We start from the raw sequence: 18,078 nt of genomic DNA, 5'->3' as shown, positions 1-18,078 counted from the left end.
GATGCAGAGGCCGTGGAGAAGAGCTGCTTACTGGCTTGCTTCTCTGGCTTGCTCAGCCGGCTTTCTCATAGAACCAAGGACCACCAGCCAGCCCAGGGATGGCACCACCCACCATGGGCTGAGCTGCCCCCCTCAATATCTAATTGAGATAGTGCCTTACAGCTGGGTTTCATGGAGGCATTTCCTCATCTGCAGCTCCTTCTCTCTGATGACTCCAGCTTGTGTCAAGTTGACACAAATCCAGCCATTACACTAACTGACTACAGTTTATAATTTCCCAGACCTGTAAACAGGTTCACAAGTGTTTGCCACTGACAGGTTCTCACAGCCCTACAGAGAGGTGCAGTTCTACTCCTATTTCATAGATGGCAGACTGAGAGCAGGTCATTGTCCAGAGGCGCTTGGCTAGTGTACTGTCAAAACCAGGCTGTGTTCCCACTGGTTCTGAAGGCCCCAAGATTGGCCACTCTGTTATTCTACTTTCCCTGATAAGTGACCGTCATTTGCTAGCTGTGTTTAAAGTTCTAGGTGCTACTGTGGGCCACTAGAAGGTACCTTCTGCTCTTGCGACTCTTGGGACGTAGGAAGGCAGTTAGATTCAAACTCCAATCAGTGTACAAATAGGCAGTTACAAATTTGATAAGGGCTGTGGGTTGGGGGAAGCAGAGAACAATCACAGCATCTCATAGGTGTCCTTTATCTAGCTTTGGGCCAGCAGGGCAGAGGGGTCCTGTAAATTTTGGATGGAGGCCTTCTTGAAATGTAAGAGAGAGGTGATAGACAGGATGAGAGGAAGAAACGCACACGGGAAGAACATTCTAGGTAGAAGGAATGCATGTGTTCTAAAGCTACAAAGACCTGTTCTTCACCCAAGGATGGGAGACCAGACCTACCCTCTGTCACAGGATCCCAGAGTATGGAGGGCAGTGTATGGAAGGGGCTGCTTGTTGGTTCCTGGCTGTTCAGCCTGGAAATAATCACACAGAAACTGTATTACTTAAGTTGCTGCTTGGACTATTAGCTCTAACTTCTTATCTGCTAGCTCTTACATATTAATTTAACCAATTTCTATTAATCTGTGTATCGGCATGTGGCTGTGGCTTACCAGGGCTAGATGGTTTCTCCTCCACTCTGCCTCCTTTCTCCCAGCATTCAGTTTAGTTTTCCTTGCCTACCTAAGTTCTGCCCTATCAACAGGTAAGGCAGTTTTTTTTTTTTTTTTTTTTTTTTTTTTTTTTTTTTTTTTACCAGTGGTGTTCACAGCATACAGAGGTGAATCCCACATCAGGGCAGGCACAAGACCAGAGAAGTAACAAAGCACATCATCCAGGAAAATCCTACAAGCATCTTAGTTGGCTTCAGGAGACTCAGCAGGGAGAAGTGGGGTTCCAGATAGGGTAACGGCATTGTGCGCAATAGGACTCTAGGGAACCTTGCCCAGGTGGAGTCCTTCTTCACACAGCAGCAGATGGGAATTCTGCCCAGAGCCTTTCTAAGAAACAGAGTCGTTGCCAGGTATTTTATGAGGTCATTTGACACAGCTTGAAGAAAAGAGCTCTAGAGAATCGCTCTCTCCTGGAAAGAACTTGACTCCACACAGACTCCAGGTACTAACTGAGGTTAGTTGAACACAAGGTTCAGTGGCTTGTGAGATTTTCTGGGGAAAAAAATCACATGATAAATAATGATTCATAGAATGTCCCTGACAGAAAGTGGTAGCTGACTCATGGGACATTAAGTTTTGGAATTTATGGGAACAACTTCAGTTTATTACCCGACTTGCAGCTACATGCCCCAGGTAATCTGGGCCAGGAATGGAAGTTTGGGACTAAGATGAAACGAATGCCTAATTGGGGACATCCCAATACCCATCATCTTTAGGTGATACCACATTTTTGTCATATATATTCTGCAATTTGGCTTTGTATTGTACTGAAATTCCTTGAGGCTTTAAATAGGTATAATTGCCAATGTGTTCTAAGGAAATTGCTTTAAATTGTTTTTCCCTTTGCGTAAATTATTTGCTTCTCTATGGGAAGTTTGGGAGGTCTTCCCTCCTTCTGTTTTTTTTTTTTATTTTCTCCTATGTTTTTCAATAGCTATAAGCTAAAGCAGTTACAGTTGTGTTTTTTGTTGGTATTGTCTGTGTGCATGTATATATGCCATGTTGTGTGTATGCTGTGTTGTGTGTGTTGTGTGTATGCAGTGTTGTGTATGTGTGTGTGTGTGTGTATTCTGTGTTGTGTGTGTCCCACATGCACATTAACAATCACAGTCAGTGTCCTTTAGGGTTGAGTGCTTGTGTCATGTGCATGTTCTTACTTGTTTGCTCGCAGCAGCCATGACTTCCAGTGCTTTGAGAGTTAGACTCTACAGTAGCTCCTCCAGGATGGTTCACAGGAAGCAAAGAGCTGCTAATGATTTCCTCTGTGCTTTATCGTAAAGGTATAACCACTTCCTAGGGCTGAGTTTGTAGCATTAGTTCCAACGAAAACCCACATCAGTAATGTAGACAAACACGTTTACCTGACCCTAGACCCAAATTATAAGGATTAGTTTGTGGTTATAAGACTGAAGTTGCTTGTGGATAATTAACTTAAATGTCATTTTGGCTGTATAATCAAGCGCTCCTCTTGCTCTAAAATGCTCTCTAGCTTCAGTCAGTAGCTCACAGTTCTAGAGTGTTGGAATGGGACAGCTCTGTGTCGACTGTAGAGTGTCCTTACCGGTCAGCAGACATTCTCTCCTGGAGAACCTGTCCAGCTATAACCTCACTGGATGCCCAGGTGAAGAGGAACTTGGAGTGACCAAGTAGTAAATACATGTACCTGCTTCTGGGAGACTTACAGACAGACATGCTGACGAACTGTCGATTGGGTTTATTCATTTGGCTTTGTATCTTGAAGCAGGGTCTGTCTGTGTTGCCCAGGCTGACCTTGAACTCCAGAGCTCCAGCCATAGTCTTGCCACCAATCTGAAAATCTTAGAGTATGACAGGATCCTGTTTTAACAGTTTTTGCTTTTTATAAACTTCCAGAAAGTCTAGAGTTAAGCTGGAATAGTATAAGATCTTAGTGTGGGAGTCAGTAGGTGTCTCAGAACCACAAAAAGTCAATAGATCACAGTCAGGAGCCCTAAGTAACAGGATAACCATTGTGATTTTTTAAGGTCTCTCTCTCTCCCCCTTGCCTCCCTCCCTCCCTCCCTCCTTCCCTCATTCCCTTCTCCTTTCCCTCTCTCTCTTTCTCTCTCTCTCTCTCTCTCTCTCTCTCTTGCTCTCTCTCTCTCGTTTTTATTTACTCTAACTGTATTGTGTAGGTATGTATGATGTATGAATGTGTGTGTCCACTTGACATAGCACATGTGTGGAAGTGAGAGGATAACTTCAGAGAGTCAATTTTTTCCACATTTTTAATTGATTTTATTGAGCTCTACATTTTTCTCTGCTTCTCTCCCTGCCTCTCCTCCCCTTCAACTCTCTCCTAAGGTCCCCATGCTCCCAATCTTGTCCTTTTCTACTTCCCATGTACAGTAGATCCATGTATGTCTCTCTTAGAGTCCTCATTGTTGTCTACGTTCTTTGGGATTGTGATTTGTAGGCTGGTTTTCTTTGCTTTATGTTTAAAAACAACTTATGAGTGAGTACATATGATATTTGTCTTTCTGGGTCTGGGTTACTTCACTCAATATATTTTCTAGCTCCATCCATTTTCCTGCAAAATTCAAGATGTCATTACTTTTTTTCCTGCTGTGTAGTACTCCATTGTGTAAGTGTACCAATTTTCCTTATCCATTCTTCGGTCAAGGGACATTTAGGTTGTTTCCAGGTTCTGGCTATGACAAACAATGCTGCTATGAACATAGTTGAGCACATGTCTTTATGACGATTGAGCATCCTTTGGGTAAAGTGGTATTGCTGGGTCTTGAGGATGATTGTTTCCTAATTTTCTAAGAAATCACCACACTGACATCCAAAGGGGCTGTACTAGCTTGCATTCCCACCAGCAATGCAGAAGTGTTCCCTTTACCCCACAACCTCTCCAGCATAAGTTGTCATCAGTGTTTTTGATCTTGGCCATTCTTACAGGTGTAAGATGGAATCTCAGAGTTGTTTTGATTTTCATTTCTCTGATGACTAAAGGTGTTGAGCATTTCCTTAAGTGTTTTTCAGCCATTTTAGATTTCTCTGTTGAGAATTCTCTGTTTAGGTCTCTACTCCATTTTTTATTTAATTATTTGTTCTTTTGATTTTTTTCATGAGTTCTTTGTATATTTTGGAGATCAGACCTTGTCTGATGTGGGGTTGGTGAAGATCTTTTCCCATTCTGTAGGCTGTCGTTTTGTCTTGTTGACTGTGTCCTTTGCTTTACAGAAGCTTTTCAGTTTCAGGAAGTCCCATTTAGTAATTGTTTCTCTCAGTGTATGTGCTATTGGGGTTAATGCATTAAAGTATACTTCCCACTTTCTCATCTATGAGGTTCAGTTTGGCTGGCTTTATGTTGAGGTCTTTGATCCATTTGGACTTGAGTTTTATGCATGGTGATAGATATGGATCTATTTTCATTCTTCTACATGTTGATATTCAGTTATGCCAGCACTACTTGTTAAATATGCTTTCTTTTTTTACATTATATTTTTTCTTCTTTGTCAAAAATCAGGTGTTTGAAAGTGTGTGGATTAATATCCAGGTCTTTGATTTGGTTCCATTTGTCCTCCTGTCTGTTTTTATGCCAATACCAGGCTGTTTTTTCAGTACTGTAGCTCTGTAGTAGAGTTTGAAGTCAGGGATTGTGATGCCTCCAGAAGTTCCTTTATTGTACAGAATTGTTTTGGCTATCCTGGGTCATTTGCTTTTCCATATGAAGTTGAATACTGTTCTTTAGAGGCTATACAGTTTAGGTTGGCCTTGAACTTGAAATCCTCCTGCCTAAGGTATTTTATTCTTTTTTTGTTTGGTTTGGTTTTTGATGTAAATTTCACATATTACACAGTTAAAGTGTGCACTTAAATGCTTTTTTGTGTATTCTCTGCTGTGTAGTAGCACAGGTTTTGAGTATTTCATTACTCTCAAAGAACTGTCATAACTCCTCCCTCAGAAATCACTTCCAATCCCCTCAAACTGGTAATGCCACCCCTGTTCCACCCCAGGGCATCTCTAACCTGCTTTCTGTCTCTATGGAGCTATTTATTTTGAATGTTTCATATCCATGAGCTCATATATCCATTTGTGTCTGGTCTTTTGCCTAAGTCTTCAAGAGTTACTCACATTGTAACATCAATCCTTTCAATCTCCTGCTATCTGGGAATGACTGCAGGTCCCATGCACTCTCTGATGTTCTAAAGACTGTCTTCTCCATCAGCACCCCCTTGGAGCACACGCAGGAACATCTCTCTATGGCCTATCCGTGTTTATCAGGCTTCATTATCACACCCAGTGTTGTGATGTGACTGTTTGAGTTTGTTTTTCTTTCATGGCCAATAACATCGAGCATCCCTTCTTGTGCTTATTGGTCACCTGTGTGTCTCAAGTAAAATGTTTATTCAGATTCTTTACAAAGATGGGCTATTTGTCTTGTTATTAGTGGGTTGTAAGGGATTTTTGTATATTTGAATTGTTAATCCCTTTGTACTGGGTGGTTGTGTGTGTCAACTTGACACAAGCTAGAGTCATCAGAGGAAGGAGCCTCAGTTGAGGAAATGCCTCCCTGATATCCAGCTGTAAGGCATTTTCTCAATTAGTGATCAATGGGGAAGGGCCCAGCCCATGGTGGGTGGTCTCATCCCTGGACTGCTGGCCCTGGGTTTTATAAGACATTAGGGTAACTAAGCCAGAGGTAGCAAGCCAGTAATCAGCGCCCTGCCATGACCTTTGCGTCAGCTCCTGCCTCCAGGATACTGCCCTGTTTGTGTTCCTGTCCTGACCTCCTTCAGTAATGAACAGCAATGCTGAAGTGTGAGCCTAATAAACCCTGTCCTCCCCAGCTTGATCTTTAGTCATGGTGTTTTGTCATACCAATAGAGACCCTGACTAAGACACCCTTATTAGACACATTTTTCAGACACTGTCCCTGTTCTGTAGGTTCTTTTCTTGTGTTCTTGGTGGTGTCTATTGTTGCTCAGAAGTTTTTAATTGTGATCCATTTTGATCTACTTTTTCTCTTGTTGCTTATGCTTTGGGTGCCATCTCCAAAGGCCTGGCCTGAGACAAGGTCACCAAGATTCATGCCAACATTTTATTCTAAGAGTTGTATAACTCTGGCTCCTACATTTAAATAGTTTTGAGTCCTTCTTGTCTTTGATATGAACAAAGGGCTCTATGACCCCTGATTCTGCAATCACTGATGTTTGGTAGCAACATCCAAGAAGAGTGCGTAGTATGGATTGATTTAGCTTCATTTCTAAGTTCGAGTTGCATTTTTCAGGGTCTGTCTTCTTCATCCTTTCTGACTTCTGTTACGTTGTCTCTTTCATTGGCTGTCTCTATTTTGCATTACTCGGCGTTAGAGTTACTATTGTTTTCAATAGCCCTGAAGTCACTGCAAGGAATTGCTCCTGTGTAATTTAAGCTACTTCTTCCAAGATAGAAAAATCTGTGTTTCTTTGAATTGTGTTATAGGAGCGAACAACTTATTTTATGTAGTGATTATTAAACAATATTGGAAAATACCTAACTTACAGCATTGCTATTTGCTCCCGGCCCTGGTATTTTTCTTATTATCACAGCTAATAATGCCATAAAGCTGCCAAGGCAAACTTCTTAAAAAATATGTGTGCCTTACAACCAAGCTTGACTCTTTAGTTACTTTACCAAGTAGGTTGTTGGCATTTGGTCACCACTGCCCAGCCCCAGCTGCTTTATCAATTGTCACCACCCTTCCTGGTTCAGACCACATCAACTCTGACTGGGTTGTAATCTCCCTGAATTCAAGCATCACTCCCTCATCCCTTCCTTCTTTTCAGCCTCCAACCCCAACAGAGAATGTACAGGTATTGGTGGAAATATTCAACTGTATTTACATGATTTGTCAGCTCCAGTTAGAAAGTATAGTGGAATGATAATCCATAAACAAAGTCACTTTTCTCCAAGGGCGTGGCTGTGCAGGTGTGATTCTGATTGGGTTGGTGTCCCTCTCAACACTGGGCATAAGGTTGTGAAATCTAAGGACAAGTGTGACCTGTGTTCCTGGCTAAATATTTATAGAAAAAAATCAAAACAGTTTCAGTTTCAAAATGCTAGGATCAAAATGGCCATAGCCTCAATGGTGAGGTTAAAACATGCTGGTGATGTCATGAATTACACATTTCTTGGCAAACAGGAAATTGTTGAAATCTCTAAAATGGCAATATGCTCTTATATGCTAATGAGTTGATGATAGTTGATGCACTAGGCAGGGCCCAAGAAAGACCAAGGCAGGATTCAAGGGTTTGGTCATCAGTCATACCTTTCAACTTCTGGGAAGGGCCAAGGGGCTTGGGGTTGAATTCTTCTCCAGTGGCCAAATGGCTTAATCATGCTTACACAGTGAAGTGTCAGTAAGAACAGAGGGCAGGTTTCCAAGGGCTTCAGGTAGCTCCACATGGAGAGCATAGATGCTTAGTGCCCCTCCTGCATGCTTTGTCCAATACGTGTCTTCTCTGCATCATTGATAATAAACCAATGCAAGTCCATCTTTCCCGAGTCTGGTGGGTTTTGTGTGCCCCTAGATGTATGTGTAGCTAGTTGTCAAAAAGCACAAGTCAAATAACCTGGGGCTTGAGGCTGACATCTGACCTGCGAGGGAGACAGCAGATTTGGGGTTGAGCCCACAGTAATTTCAGACTTGAGTTTAGTGAGAGGTCGCCCAGCAGGTGTTCAGTGCTGCAAAGCTGCCTGCTTGCTGCTGGAGAGGGATGCTTGCTGCTGGAGAGGGATGCTTGCTGCTGGAGAGGGATGCTTGCTTGCACTCTGTGGTCACAAATGCCTCTGGGTTGGTTGTTAGAACAGCAAAGGGAAGCGACAGAATCCAAGTTGCATTTCAGTGCTGCTTTCTGTTCCTCTCGTGCTCTTCTCCCTTCTCCAGTTCACTCAACTTTCTGCTCAGTCATCTTTCTAGTACTTACCCTTGCTGGGCCCAGTGTCCATCCTTGCCTCTCAGAACCTTGTTGTTTTTAGTTCCTTTTCTAGTTAGGTTTCTTTCCTTTTTTTCTTTTCCTTTGATTGAAAATTAAATAGAGTCAAATAATATATGCTCATTATGGTTTCCCCTCCCTCTCCACCTCCCAGGTACTCTCCACCTCCCCTCCCCTCCACTCCCTTTCTGCCTCTCATTAAAAAATAACAGGTTTCTAAGGTATAATAATATAATTTAAAAAGTAAGATAAAACAAAAATAACACCTTGGAATTGGATTTTTATAGATATTTAAAAAAATATGTGTTAAAATTACTTGTTTTAGTCAGACTTGCCTTACCTACAATGCTGTTTGGTTCTTAAGATCGAGTCTTAGCTATTAACTGCTATGCATCCACCACCTAGCTCAGTGCCTCACAGATAATGGAGTTCCCATAGATATAATTATTAACGTTGAGCCATGACAAGTTCCCATAGATATAATTATTAACACAGAGCCGTGCCCGATGGCAAAGATTCATAATCTTAGCTGTTAGGAAGCTGAAGCAGAAGGATCCACAGGTTCAAGGCCTGCTTGAGCAACAAAATGAGAACAAGGCTGATCTAGGCAACTTAGTAAGAACTAGCTTCAAAGTGAAAGGGGGGCTAAGGATGCATCTCACTGTAGAATCCTTGCCTAGCATGACCGAAGTCTGAGGACGAATCTCACTGCACAGTCTTTGCCAAACATGAATAAAGTCCTCAGTTCAGTCCCTACTACCATCAAAATAAAAATAAAAATAGAAAGATTACGGCCACGATCTCCTTTGAACTCCTGTCCCTTGTTTCCTAGGGAATGTTTTTAGGGTGCTAGTCAAATTTTGTACACACATTGGAGCTTTCAGGGCATTGACTTTCAATACCTTGAAGGTGTAGAGCCTGTTGAATCATTTCTATATCATGAGTGATATTAGAGGAAAATAATTATCTGCACTGCCCGCTTGTGTGCTTCCTGAACTATGAAGGAGAGTGTGTAAAGTTTCAGGCTTCCATTCCATAGTCCAAGCACTTCTGGGAGCACGGGATGAGATTTTCTTGTTAGATGCAGCAGAGGACCGTGGGAGTTAGTATACTCGCTTTGTTATTTTCGGAATCCCAGAATCCCGCTTTAGGTGTTTTCAAGGACAGCGCTCAACATTATCACAATTCTAAGTGCTGATTTGACGAGTCTAATGCTCTCTTTTCTTCATTTGTCTAGAATGTTTCAGAAGTTTAAAGACTGGTTCTGGCTGGAGAAATTCTGGCTTCCTCCGACAATAAAGTGGTCAGATCTTGAAGATCATGACGGGCTTGTCTTTGTTAAAGCTTCCCATTTGTACATGACGATTCCATATGCCCTTCTCTTGATGATCGTCAGATACTTCTTTGAAAAGTAAGTGGCACTTATGTTTCTCCCCTTCCCAACCCTCTCCCCTTTCTTTGCTAACTTTACCATGGCCAAGTCCAAGATCTGATCCATAATGAGTCTCTTGTTCAGAGGCTGCAGATTTGGGTGGAGCCTGTGCAATAAAATGCACATGAATATTATTTGCAAGCTGCAGAATTAGAGGTATGAATACCATTGAGTGTTTTACAGTAAAAATAAAACATGGTTGAGACGGTGAGTAGGGTAGACGGCCATGACGAGTGCATGGTACAGGTGTATATAGAAATTTAACCATGAATTGTATTGATTTATACAATTAGCACTACTAATGGCAAATTCCCAAAGGGACAGTGCTAGACAAATCTTCTTCTTGAAGATGAGCCATTATTCTAGAATGCCTGGAAAATACCCAAAGTGTCTCATTAAGGAGCAGACCAAATGCCTCTGCATAGCATAGCTTAATTTAAGTGGTGTAGCTGCCCTTTCTTCCCAAGCATAAGGAAATCATAACACAACATTAATTTTGTTTCTCAGAAAATAGTAAACTTTTTTCTTGGCTTAATTTTATAGATAGTTCTTCCAGCCTTGTATTAAAACTGTACTAGTGTTCCGACAACAGGAAGCAAATGTTCATGGGTAGTTTCTGTGGTGGTCTCTGCTATGAGCACATTACTATTTGAATGGCAAGAGCTGGAAAAAGTGACGCCAACCTGGTACAGATCAAGTAGCCCAAGATCACATGGGTTTATAACCATCTGCAGGGCCCTTGTCTTGAGAGTTTGTTTGACCATTTCTAGCTTGTGGACTTGCTGAAAGCTTTCTGTGTGAACAGTAGCTTCACTTGCTTAAAAATGTACTGTTGCTATTGAAAAGAGACCCTGGCCTGCCACTAAACTGTAGCTGAGTGCATTGGAAAAATATCCTTCCCTTAAAAATACTTATTTTATGTATGTGTACATGTTTACAGCACATGCATCTTTGTGCCTACACAGGCCAGAAGAGGGCATTGGATCCCCTGAGGCTGGAATTATGGGTACCTGTGACCTGCACAATGTAGGTGCTGGGAACTGAATTTGGGTCAAGCAGCAAGCACTTTTAAACTACTGAGCCCTCTCTCTAGCTCCTGTCCTTCTTCTTAACAATTACTTCTACTTTCTACAGACATAGTTTGATTTTCCAAATAGCGCATAAGGAAAATGAAATTGGCCCGTGGACATCCAGAAATGACCATGGCTGCCCGGGACTGTTCACTGGCTGTGAATCATACCAATGACCTTTGCTTATCTCCGTTGCAGACTGCCTGCTTTACAGCGAGCAATTGTTGTTTCCAGTCTCATGGGGCAGTGAGACAGAACATCCTTTTGGTTGCCAGGACATTACAGCTGTGGAGGACCAAGTCTCCATGTCTAGGTCTCACCTGGCTAACAACAGTGAGGAAGAAATCCCCTCTTTTAATTCCTAGGCCGTTCTTGCTTCCCCAAGGGATTAAGTGTAGCCATTATCTTCTAGCTCCTTCTGTTAACTCCCAACAACTCACCCTTATTTTCTAGTATATAATACTACATGGATGTATTTCTCTCTGTGTGATGAAGAGAATATTCAACATTTGAAATTTATTATTTATGATAGAAGTTTATAATTTCCTTGGAATCCTATATCATATGTTATAAAAATAAACCACCAAAACCTTAGAGAAAAGATTGGCTGTTCCTTTCATTTGATGAGCACTTAGTTGAGATGGTATAAAAACCTTAAGTGGTCTGCAGGTAAGAACACAGGAGGTTAATGATCTCAGGCTCTCAATGGTTCTCAAACAAACATGCTGTGACATCAGGTTCCAGAGTGTTGGCTTGAGTATTTTTTTTTTTAGTTTTGTGGATAGTTTTTGACCTCTCAGTACAATGCTCCTGATAGAGGGAGAAAATATGTGAATATCTCTGTGCGATCAGAAGACAGTTTGGAAAGTGCACTGCAAAAGTGGAATCCTCAGGGTTACCTTAACAGTTCTTATATATTTGATACTGTCAGACTATTTAGTCATTATTTTGGTTAAGAATCGTAGTTTCTGGTTAGTTTTCCTTCTACACATTCTTTAATGTGTTTGAAGTAGGATCTCAAAGAGATCTACTCAAAGTTCAGCACATGAGATGGGCAGTTTCACACATCATAGAGTGTGGCCCTGGAAGCCCAAGGCAAAGGTGGAGGTGGAAGATACAGCATCGGGTCAGTTGCTTTCCTCAGCTGTACACAGAGGAGACTCCCATTTCTGCCCTTTCCACTGTCCCATAGTCCTGAGAAACCCATCCACAGCATTTTCAGGAGTTGAGAAGGAGGATCCGCTGTTAACTCCCTAGGGCGGATGGAAATGAGCTCACATGAGCGTCACATTAGAGCAGAGAGTTTGATGATGGTGTTCTTTATTCATGTGGCTCCAGAAAACGCATACGTGATGTGCATAAATGACATGACATCGTGAGAGCTAATTCCCTTCCTTCCTTCCCTAAAAACTCAACAGATGGTTTATGATCTGTCTACTGTGCTCTCTGTTCGCCTGTACACAGCAGTCGCTCTCTTTTTCTGTGTCTCTGAGCATCATGGGCTTTCTCCACAGGAACTTATCAGTCCATCTGGAAGTTGGAATTCTTATGCTTTTTATCACATTGTTCTATGAAACTTTTACTTAACTTCCATATTTAAAAAATGAAATAAAGGCCTGATCATCTGATCATTCTTAACTAAATTTCTAATTTTAATTAGACACAGAAATGTTCCTAAGTACTAGAACAGACAAAACCTGGCAGAAGTTATAGTCTTTGTCAGAACTAGAGGAAAATGGACATGTACTTATTTATTTCTTCTTTTCTTCCTGTGTGGGTTCTTTTTATTTCTTTCTTTGGTGTGTTTTTGAGACTGGGTCTCATGTAGCACAGACTAGCCTTGAACTTTTTATGTAGCTGAAGATGACTTAAACTTACAACACTCCTGTTTCTGCCCTCCAAGAGCCGATGTTAGAGACATGCTACTGGGCAAACCCTCTACTCACCGAGCCACACTGAACTCATTACATTGCTATGTTTGTGTGTGTATGTTCATTTGTATGTGTGTGGATGTGTGTGTGTGTGTGTGTGTGTGTGTGTGTGTGTGCAGATATGTGTACTCATCTGTGGAGGCCTGAGACTGATGGCAATCTTCCTCAATTGATTTCCACCTTATTAGTTGAGGCAGGGTCTCTCAGTTGAACCTAGAGCTTGAATATGCTACTGGTCTATCTAACTTGTTTTGGGGATGGCCTGTGGGAATGTCTGGGGCATTTTTTTTAATAGTTACGTGGGCAGGTGGTACAGGAAAACTAGCTAAGCACCAGCATGAGAGGGAGCTAGTAAACAGCATGTCTCTGTTGGCTTCAAGATCCTGTTTGAGCTCCATCCCTGACATCCATCAGTGATAGGCTGTAATCTGTAAGCTTAAACAAATGCTTTCCTCCTCACTTGCCTTTGCTCATGGTAATTCTCAGCCTTCTGAGCACTGGTCTTGCAGGCAGGCAGGCACCATGCTCACTTGGCATTTACGTGGGCTCTGAGGACCCAGACTTGGGTCCTCATACTTGGTACAGCATGCGCTTCATCCAGTGAGCCATTTCCTCCCCTCATTTAATCTTTTTTATTTTTATCTGTCAGTTACACTTTGAGGTGGGGGTCTCTCTGTTGTCCAGCTGGGCGTTGAACACAGCTCCAGTGATCCACTGCATTCAGCCTTCCAGGTAGCTTGGAACTGCAGCAGGAATCACATACCTGCTTCACACACTAGTATTTTGAAAGCTCAGCTTTATTGAGGTTTTAATTTCATACAGTTTTTAAAAGTTTGATGCAAATAGTCACGCTTCCATCACCAGGACAGTGATGTAAATATCAATCAACCTGGCAGTTCCGTTTATTTTTTTCCACTTGCTATCCTTGGCAGTTTCTGTCTGTTCTCTATAATCTTAACTTCATATTTGCTAGATTTATGTATAATTGGAAGTATAAATTGTAACATTTTCTGTGAATTATTTTATTTAATTTTTGAGATTTTTTCCATGTATAATGCATATGAATCAAGGTATTAAGGTTTCCCTATTCCTAAGTAGTCTTTGAACATACTTATACATCATACAAATATTTATATTTGAACTAGTTGATGGGAATGCATGCTGTTTGTGGTGTTAGGGCATTGTGGATAAAAACCATGAACCTAGGTGTGAGAATATGGCTGAACATGTGCTTTCATTCCCCTTGGGAAAGATTTAAAATGTTTGTTTTTAAATGACACTGTGTGTGCCTACACTGTGGGCTGTCACTCAGCAAGAGAAGGGAGCAGACGTCCTGTCACAGGCTGTGACATAAATAGACCTTAGAGCATGCTCGGTGAAAGAAGCTGGGTCTGAGTAATTATGTATTACCCAATTCCACTTAGAAATATCTTGCACAGGTTAAGATATAAAGGTGGAAAATAAGTTAATAATTATTTGGGTAAGGCTGAGGAAAAATGGAAAGTCATTGAAAAATCGAACTTCTATATGTAGAAAAATTCATAATTATTTTTAAAGACATAAATCAAATTAAAGGATAAGCAAGAGACTGGGAGAAAATGTGTATGTATCGTATGAAGAATTTAAATTCAGGGTGTGAGATAAACTGTAAATCACTAGTAAATAAATTAGTGGATTTTTAAATAGGCAAAAGATTTGAGTCAAAAAATATGCCAATAAAAAGTAAGCACATGAGGAGTTAATCAGTATCACCATCATTAAAAACCACAGTGGGGACGGTTGGGGAGATAGGCCAGTAAGTATAGTAGTTCTGCTTTGGCATAGGGACCTGAGTTCAGTCATAAAAATGTCACACGTGATAGTAAGGTGGCACCTGCTTATAATCCCGGAGCTGAGAAGACAAGGACTGGCAGACCCCTGGGGCTTGCTGCAGTCGACCTAGCATAATCAGTGAGCCACAAGACAGTGAGAGAACCTGTCTCAGAAAACAAGGCGGATGTCTCCTGAGAAGCCACCTGAGGTACTTCTCTAGCTTCCACAGTTGTGTGCGTGTGCCCTCAGGCACACTTGTGTCCCCACACGAACCTACACACATACATACATATGCACACACCCAGTGCACACAGGAAGTTAACAAAAACGTCAGAAGTAAGGCACTTTGAAATTCTTTTCTGCATAAAACCAGCCAAAAGATTAGCAAAAATATTCAGAGCCAACACTTTGACGATTTTACAAAGAGTCATGACAACACAGGGAGTGTCGTCTAAGAAAAACAGTCGAGTCCTGGCAGGAACAGTGATATCTGTGGAATTTTAGCTGGCCTTTCTGTCTCTGTCATGTCAGAGAACAGCTACGAGCTCAGGCTGGTGTCAAGGTTCACTGCTTTAATCACAGCACTTGGAGGGCAGAGGTAGGAGGATCTCTGTAAGTTTAAGGCCAGTCTGGTCTACATAGCTAGTTCCAGATGAGATACACAGTGAGACTCAAAACCAAAACAAACAAACAAACAAACAAACAAAAGCTCGCATGCACAGTACATGTAGAGTGAACCCTTGCAGTGTGGCATCCACTGAAAGGAGAGTTGGAACATTATTGTAGAGAACTGTCAACTGTCATCACCTGACTGTCTAGTAAGTACAAGCTGTGATGCTGCTGTTGTATTAGACCTTCCTCATAGTTTACTCCAGGTATTTTTAAGGGTATTTTCCTGAGAATATGGTTATCAGAAACAATTGAAGGTAATTAACTGCTTGAGTAAATAATAATTGGTTCAAAAATTAGACTAAGCAAAAAATTCAAAATGAAAAGCAGAGACTTGAGATGTCTGGAAGGATGGGGGTCCTTGAAAATCTCTGACATGTTTTTGGAAATCTTGAAGGTCCATTTGATGTTTAACGATTTGTTTGGGTCCAGGCAAGACTCCAGAAGTCCCTAAGCTCTCACCCCCACATGAAAAGTGGGCACTAAGGAAACAGTGCTCACTAAGGCAGACTCCTGCTGCCCGGCTGCGAGGGGATGCTGCTGCCCGCTACATGCGCAGAGCTGCAGCAGCCCAAAGACTTGCTGGCCCTGGGTGTTGAAGGAAGCCTTTGTTCAGTCACTAGTTGGGCAGCAACTGCACATGCTAGAGATTTCAGCACCCACACACGACACAGGACAGGACATATAGTTTAGGGTTTTGAAGTGACTCAACACACAAATAGGCCAACAGGACAAAGCAAACTGTGATGTGTAGGCGACATGAGGCCAAGAGTCACCCACCTAACACACCACAAAATCTGAGCAGTCATGGGAAACTTGGGATATCATGGTACATACACAGAAGTCAGAGTCTTTGGGGAAGCCCAGGTGTTGCACTTAGTGGGGTAAGAATTTAGAATTTGCTGTTTAAAACATTTTCAAAGAATTAGAGACAACCGTGCTTGAGAATAAAACAAAAACAGGAGCACAATATCTCACCAAATCACAACAGTAATAAAATAATAGAAATTATAAATGAAAGACAAAAAACTGAGAGGTTGTAACATTTAAAATAGGTACTACTGAAGGGAAAAATAAGTTTGTAAAGGGTTTTGATAAGTTATACTGCTTATGGGTCTTAAAAATCTACCAAGTTAATATGATTGTATTTTCATTTGTAAATCTATTTTTATACTCTTTGTTTATTTGCATAAAATAATAATAGTAAATCTGTTGATTAGAACATAGTATATAAGGATATGATTTATGTGATAATACAGAAGAGGAAAGAATGGAAGTTTTGTATCCCGCTGAAAGTAATCTGCTATCAATTTGAACCAAAATGTTATAAATTCAGATGTATATTATAATCCCAAAATAATCACTGAGAAAATAATTTTAAAAATAGTAAGAGATAAGGGGATTTACATGGCGTACTAGAAAACATCTAACGTGAAAGAGGAGAGTAATAAATTAATGAAACAGAGAATGACACACACACACAAAACAAGTGGCCACATGCCACGGAGAAAATCCTTTCTAATCAGTAATAAAATGTCAATCAATTACGTGCTGTAATTAAAAAGTATGCTTGGAAGAAAAGACAGAAAAACATGCTCCATCTATATGGGCACACACGAATCACTTGAGGTTCAGTGATGCTTGTAGGTTGAAAGGAAAGGGACAGAAGAGCTACCCACTAAGGCAGTGGCTGAGAGAGAGCTCGAGTGGCTACATTCTAAGACAAACTTAACTGCATCAGTCCTCAAAGTGTTAGTACAAAGGATGTTTTAAGAAGATATAATAATTATAAACAAGGGTGTACATAACAGTAGAGTCCTAGCACATGAAGCAGAACTGTTATCAAAGGGAGACATATACAACACTACAGTACTGCTTTTTGTAGGCGGTGGTGGCTTTTTGTAGGTGGTGGTGGCTTTTTTGTTTTTCAGTGCTGTCGTTGAACCTAGGGCCTCGTGCATGCTAGTAGGTTCTCTACCTTATCCCAACCCAATAGTTAAGGGCTTTCTTTCAATAATAGCTAGAATAACCAGGCAGGAGATTGGAAAGAAAATAGGTTTAAATATAGACCATCAGACTTAGCAAGCATCTCTAGAACACTCCCTCCAATAACAGCAGGTCCATGCTCTTCTCTTGTGCACAGAGGGCACTCCCATGGCATGCCATGTACCAGGCCCCAAACACAAATTTCTGTGAACATGACGGGGTGGCAACATACATAGGGAGGGAAGCTAGAAACTAATAACAGAAAGACACAGGGAAATTAGTGAATAAGTGAAAATGACAACATACTTCTTTTTTAATGTTTTTATTGAGCTATATATTTTTCTCCACTCCCCTCTCTCCCTCTCTCCGCCCCTTCTGCCCTCTCCCATAGTCCCTATTCTCCCAATTTACTTAGGAAATCTTATCTTTTTCTACTTCCCATGCAGATTAGATTGTATGTCTCAGTGTCCTCATTGTTGTCTAGGTTCTCTGGGATTGTGATTTGTAGGCTGGTTTTTCTTTACTTTATGATATTTGTCTTTCTGGGTCTGAGTTACCTCACACTCAATACGATGTTTTCTAGATCTATCCATTTGCCTATAAATTTCAAGATGTCATTACTTTTTCTGTTGTGTAGTACTCCATTGTGTAAATGTACCACATTTTCCTTATCCATTCTTCAGTCGAGGGGCATTTAGGTTGTTTCCAGGTTCTGGCTATGACAAACAATGTTGCTATGAACATAGTTGAGCACATGTCCTTGTGGTACGATTGAGCATCCTTTGAATATATACCCAAAAGTGTTATTGCTGGGTCTTGAGGAAGGTTGTTTCCTAATTTTCTGAGAAATTGCCATACTGATATTCAAAGTAGCTGCCTTGGGCCTGCTCTGGCAGAGGTTGGTGGCTCAGGCCTGCTCTGGTGGAGGTCACTGGCTTAGGCCTGTTCCTGCAGATGTTCCTGGTTTGGGCCCAGACCCACAGATGTCTCTGGCTCAGGCTTGCTCCCTCAGAGGTCCCTGCCTCGCACACGCACACATGGTCCTGCAGAAGCCTCTTGGTCAGGCCTG

The 18,078-nt window shown here is 41.4% G+C and overlaps 1 protein-coding gene across 1 annotated transcript in view; it reads left to right on the top strand.

Annotated features, from left to right (window-relative positions):
* The window catches only part of Cers3 (ceramide synthase 3), a 112,236-nt gene that overhangs the window by 36,593 nt on the left and 57,565 nt on the right, over positions 1 to 18,078 (top strand). The window contains exon 2 of the mRNA XM_041656189.1: positions 9,347 to 9,520. Within this exon, the coding sequence (XP_041512123.1) occupies positions 9,348 to 9,520 (173 nt within the window). The 5' untranslated portion in view covers position 9,347. The remainder of the gene's footprint in view (positions 1 to 9,346; positions 9,521 to 18,078) is intronic.

The sequence above is a fragment of the Microtus oregoni genome, unplaced genomic scaffold (assembly GCF_018167655.1).
Source record: "Microtus oregoni isolate MIOR12 unplaced genomic scaffold, Mior012 000000F_ref0000247, whole genome shotgun sequence".
NCBI classification, from domain to species: Eukaryota; Metazoa; Chordata; class Mammalia; order Rodentia; family Cricetidae; genus Microtus; species Microtus oregoni.
This window is presented reverse-complemented; position numbering and strand designations above follow the sequence as displayed.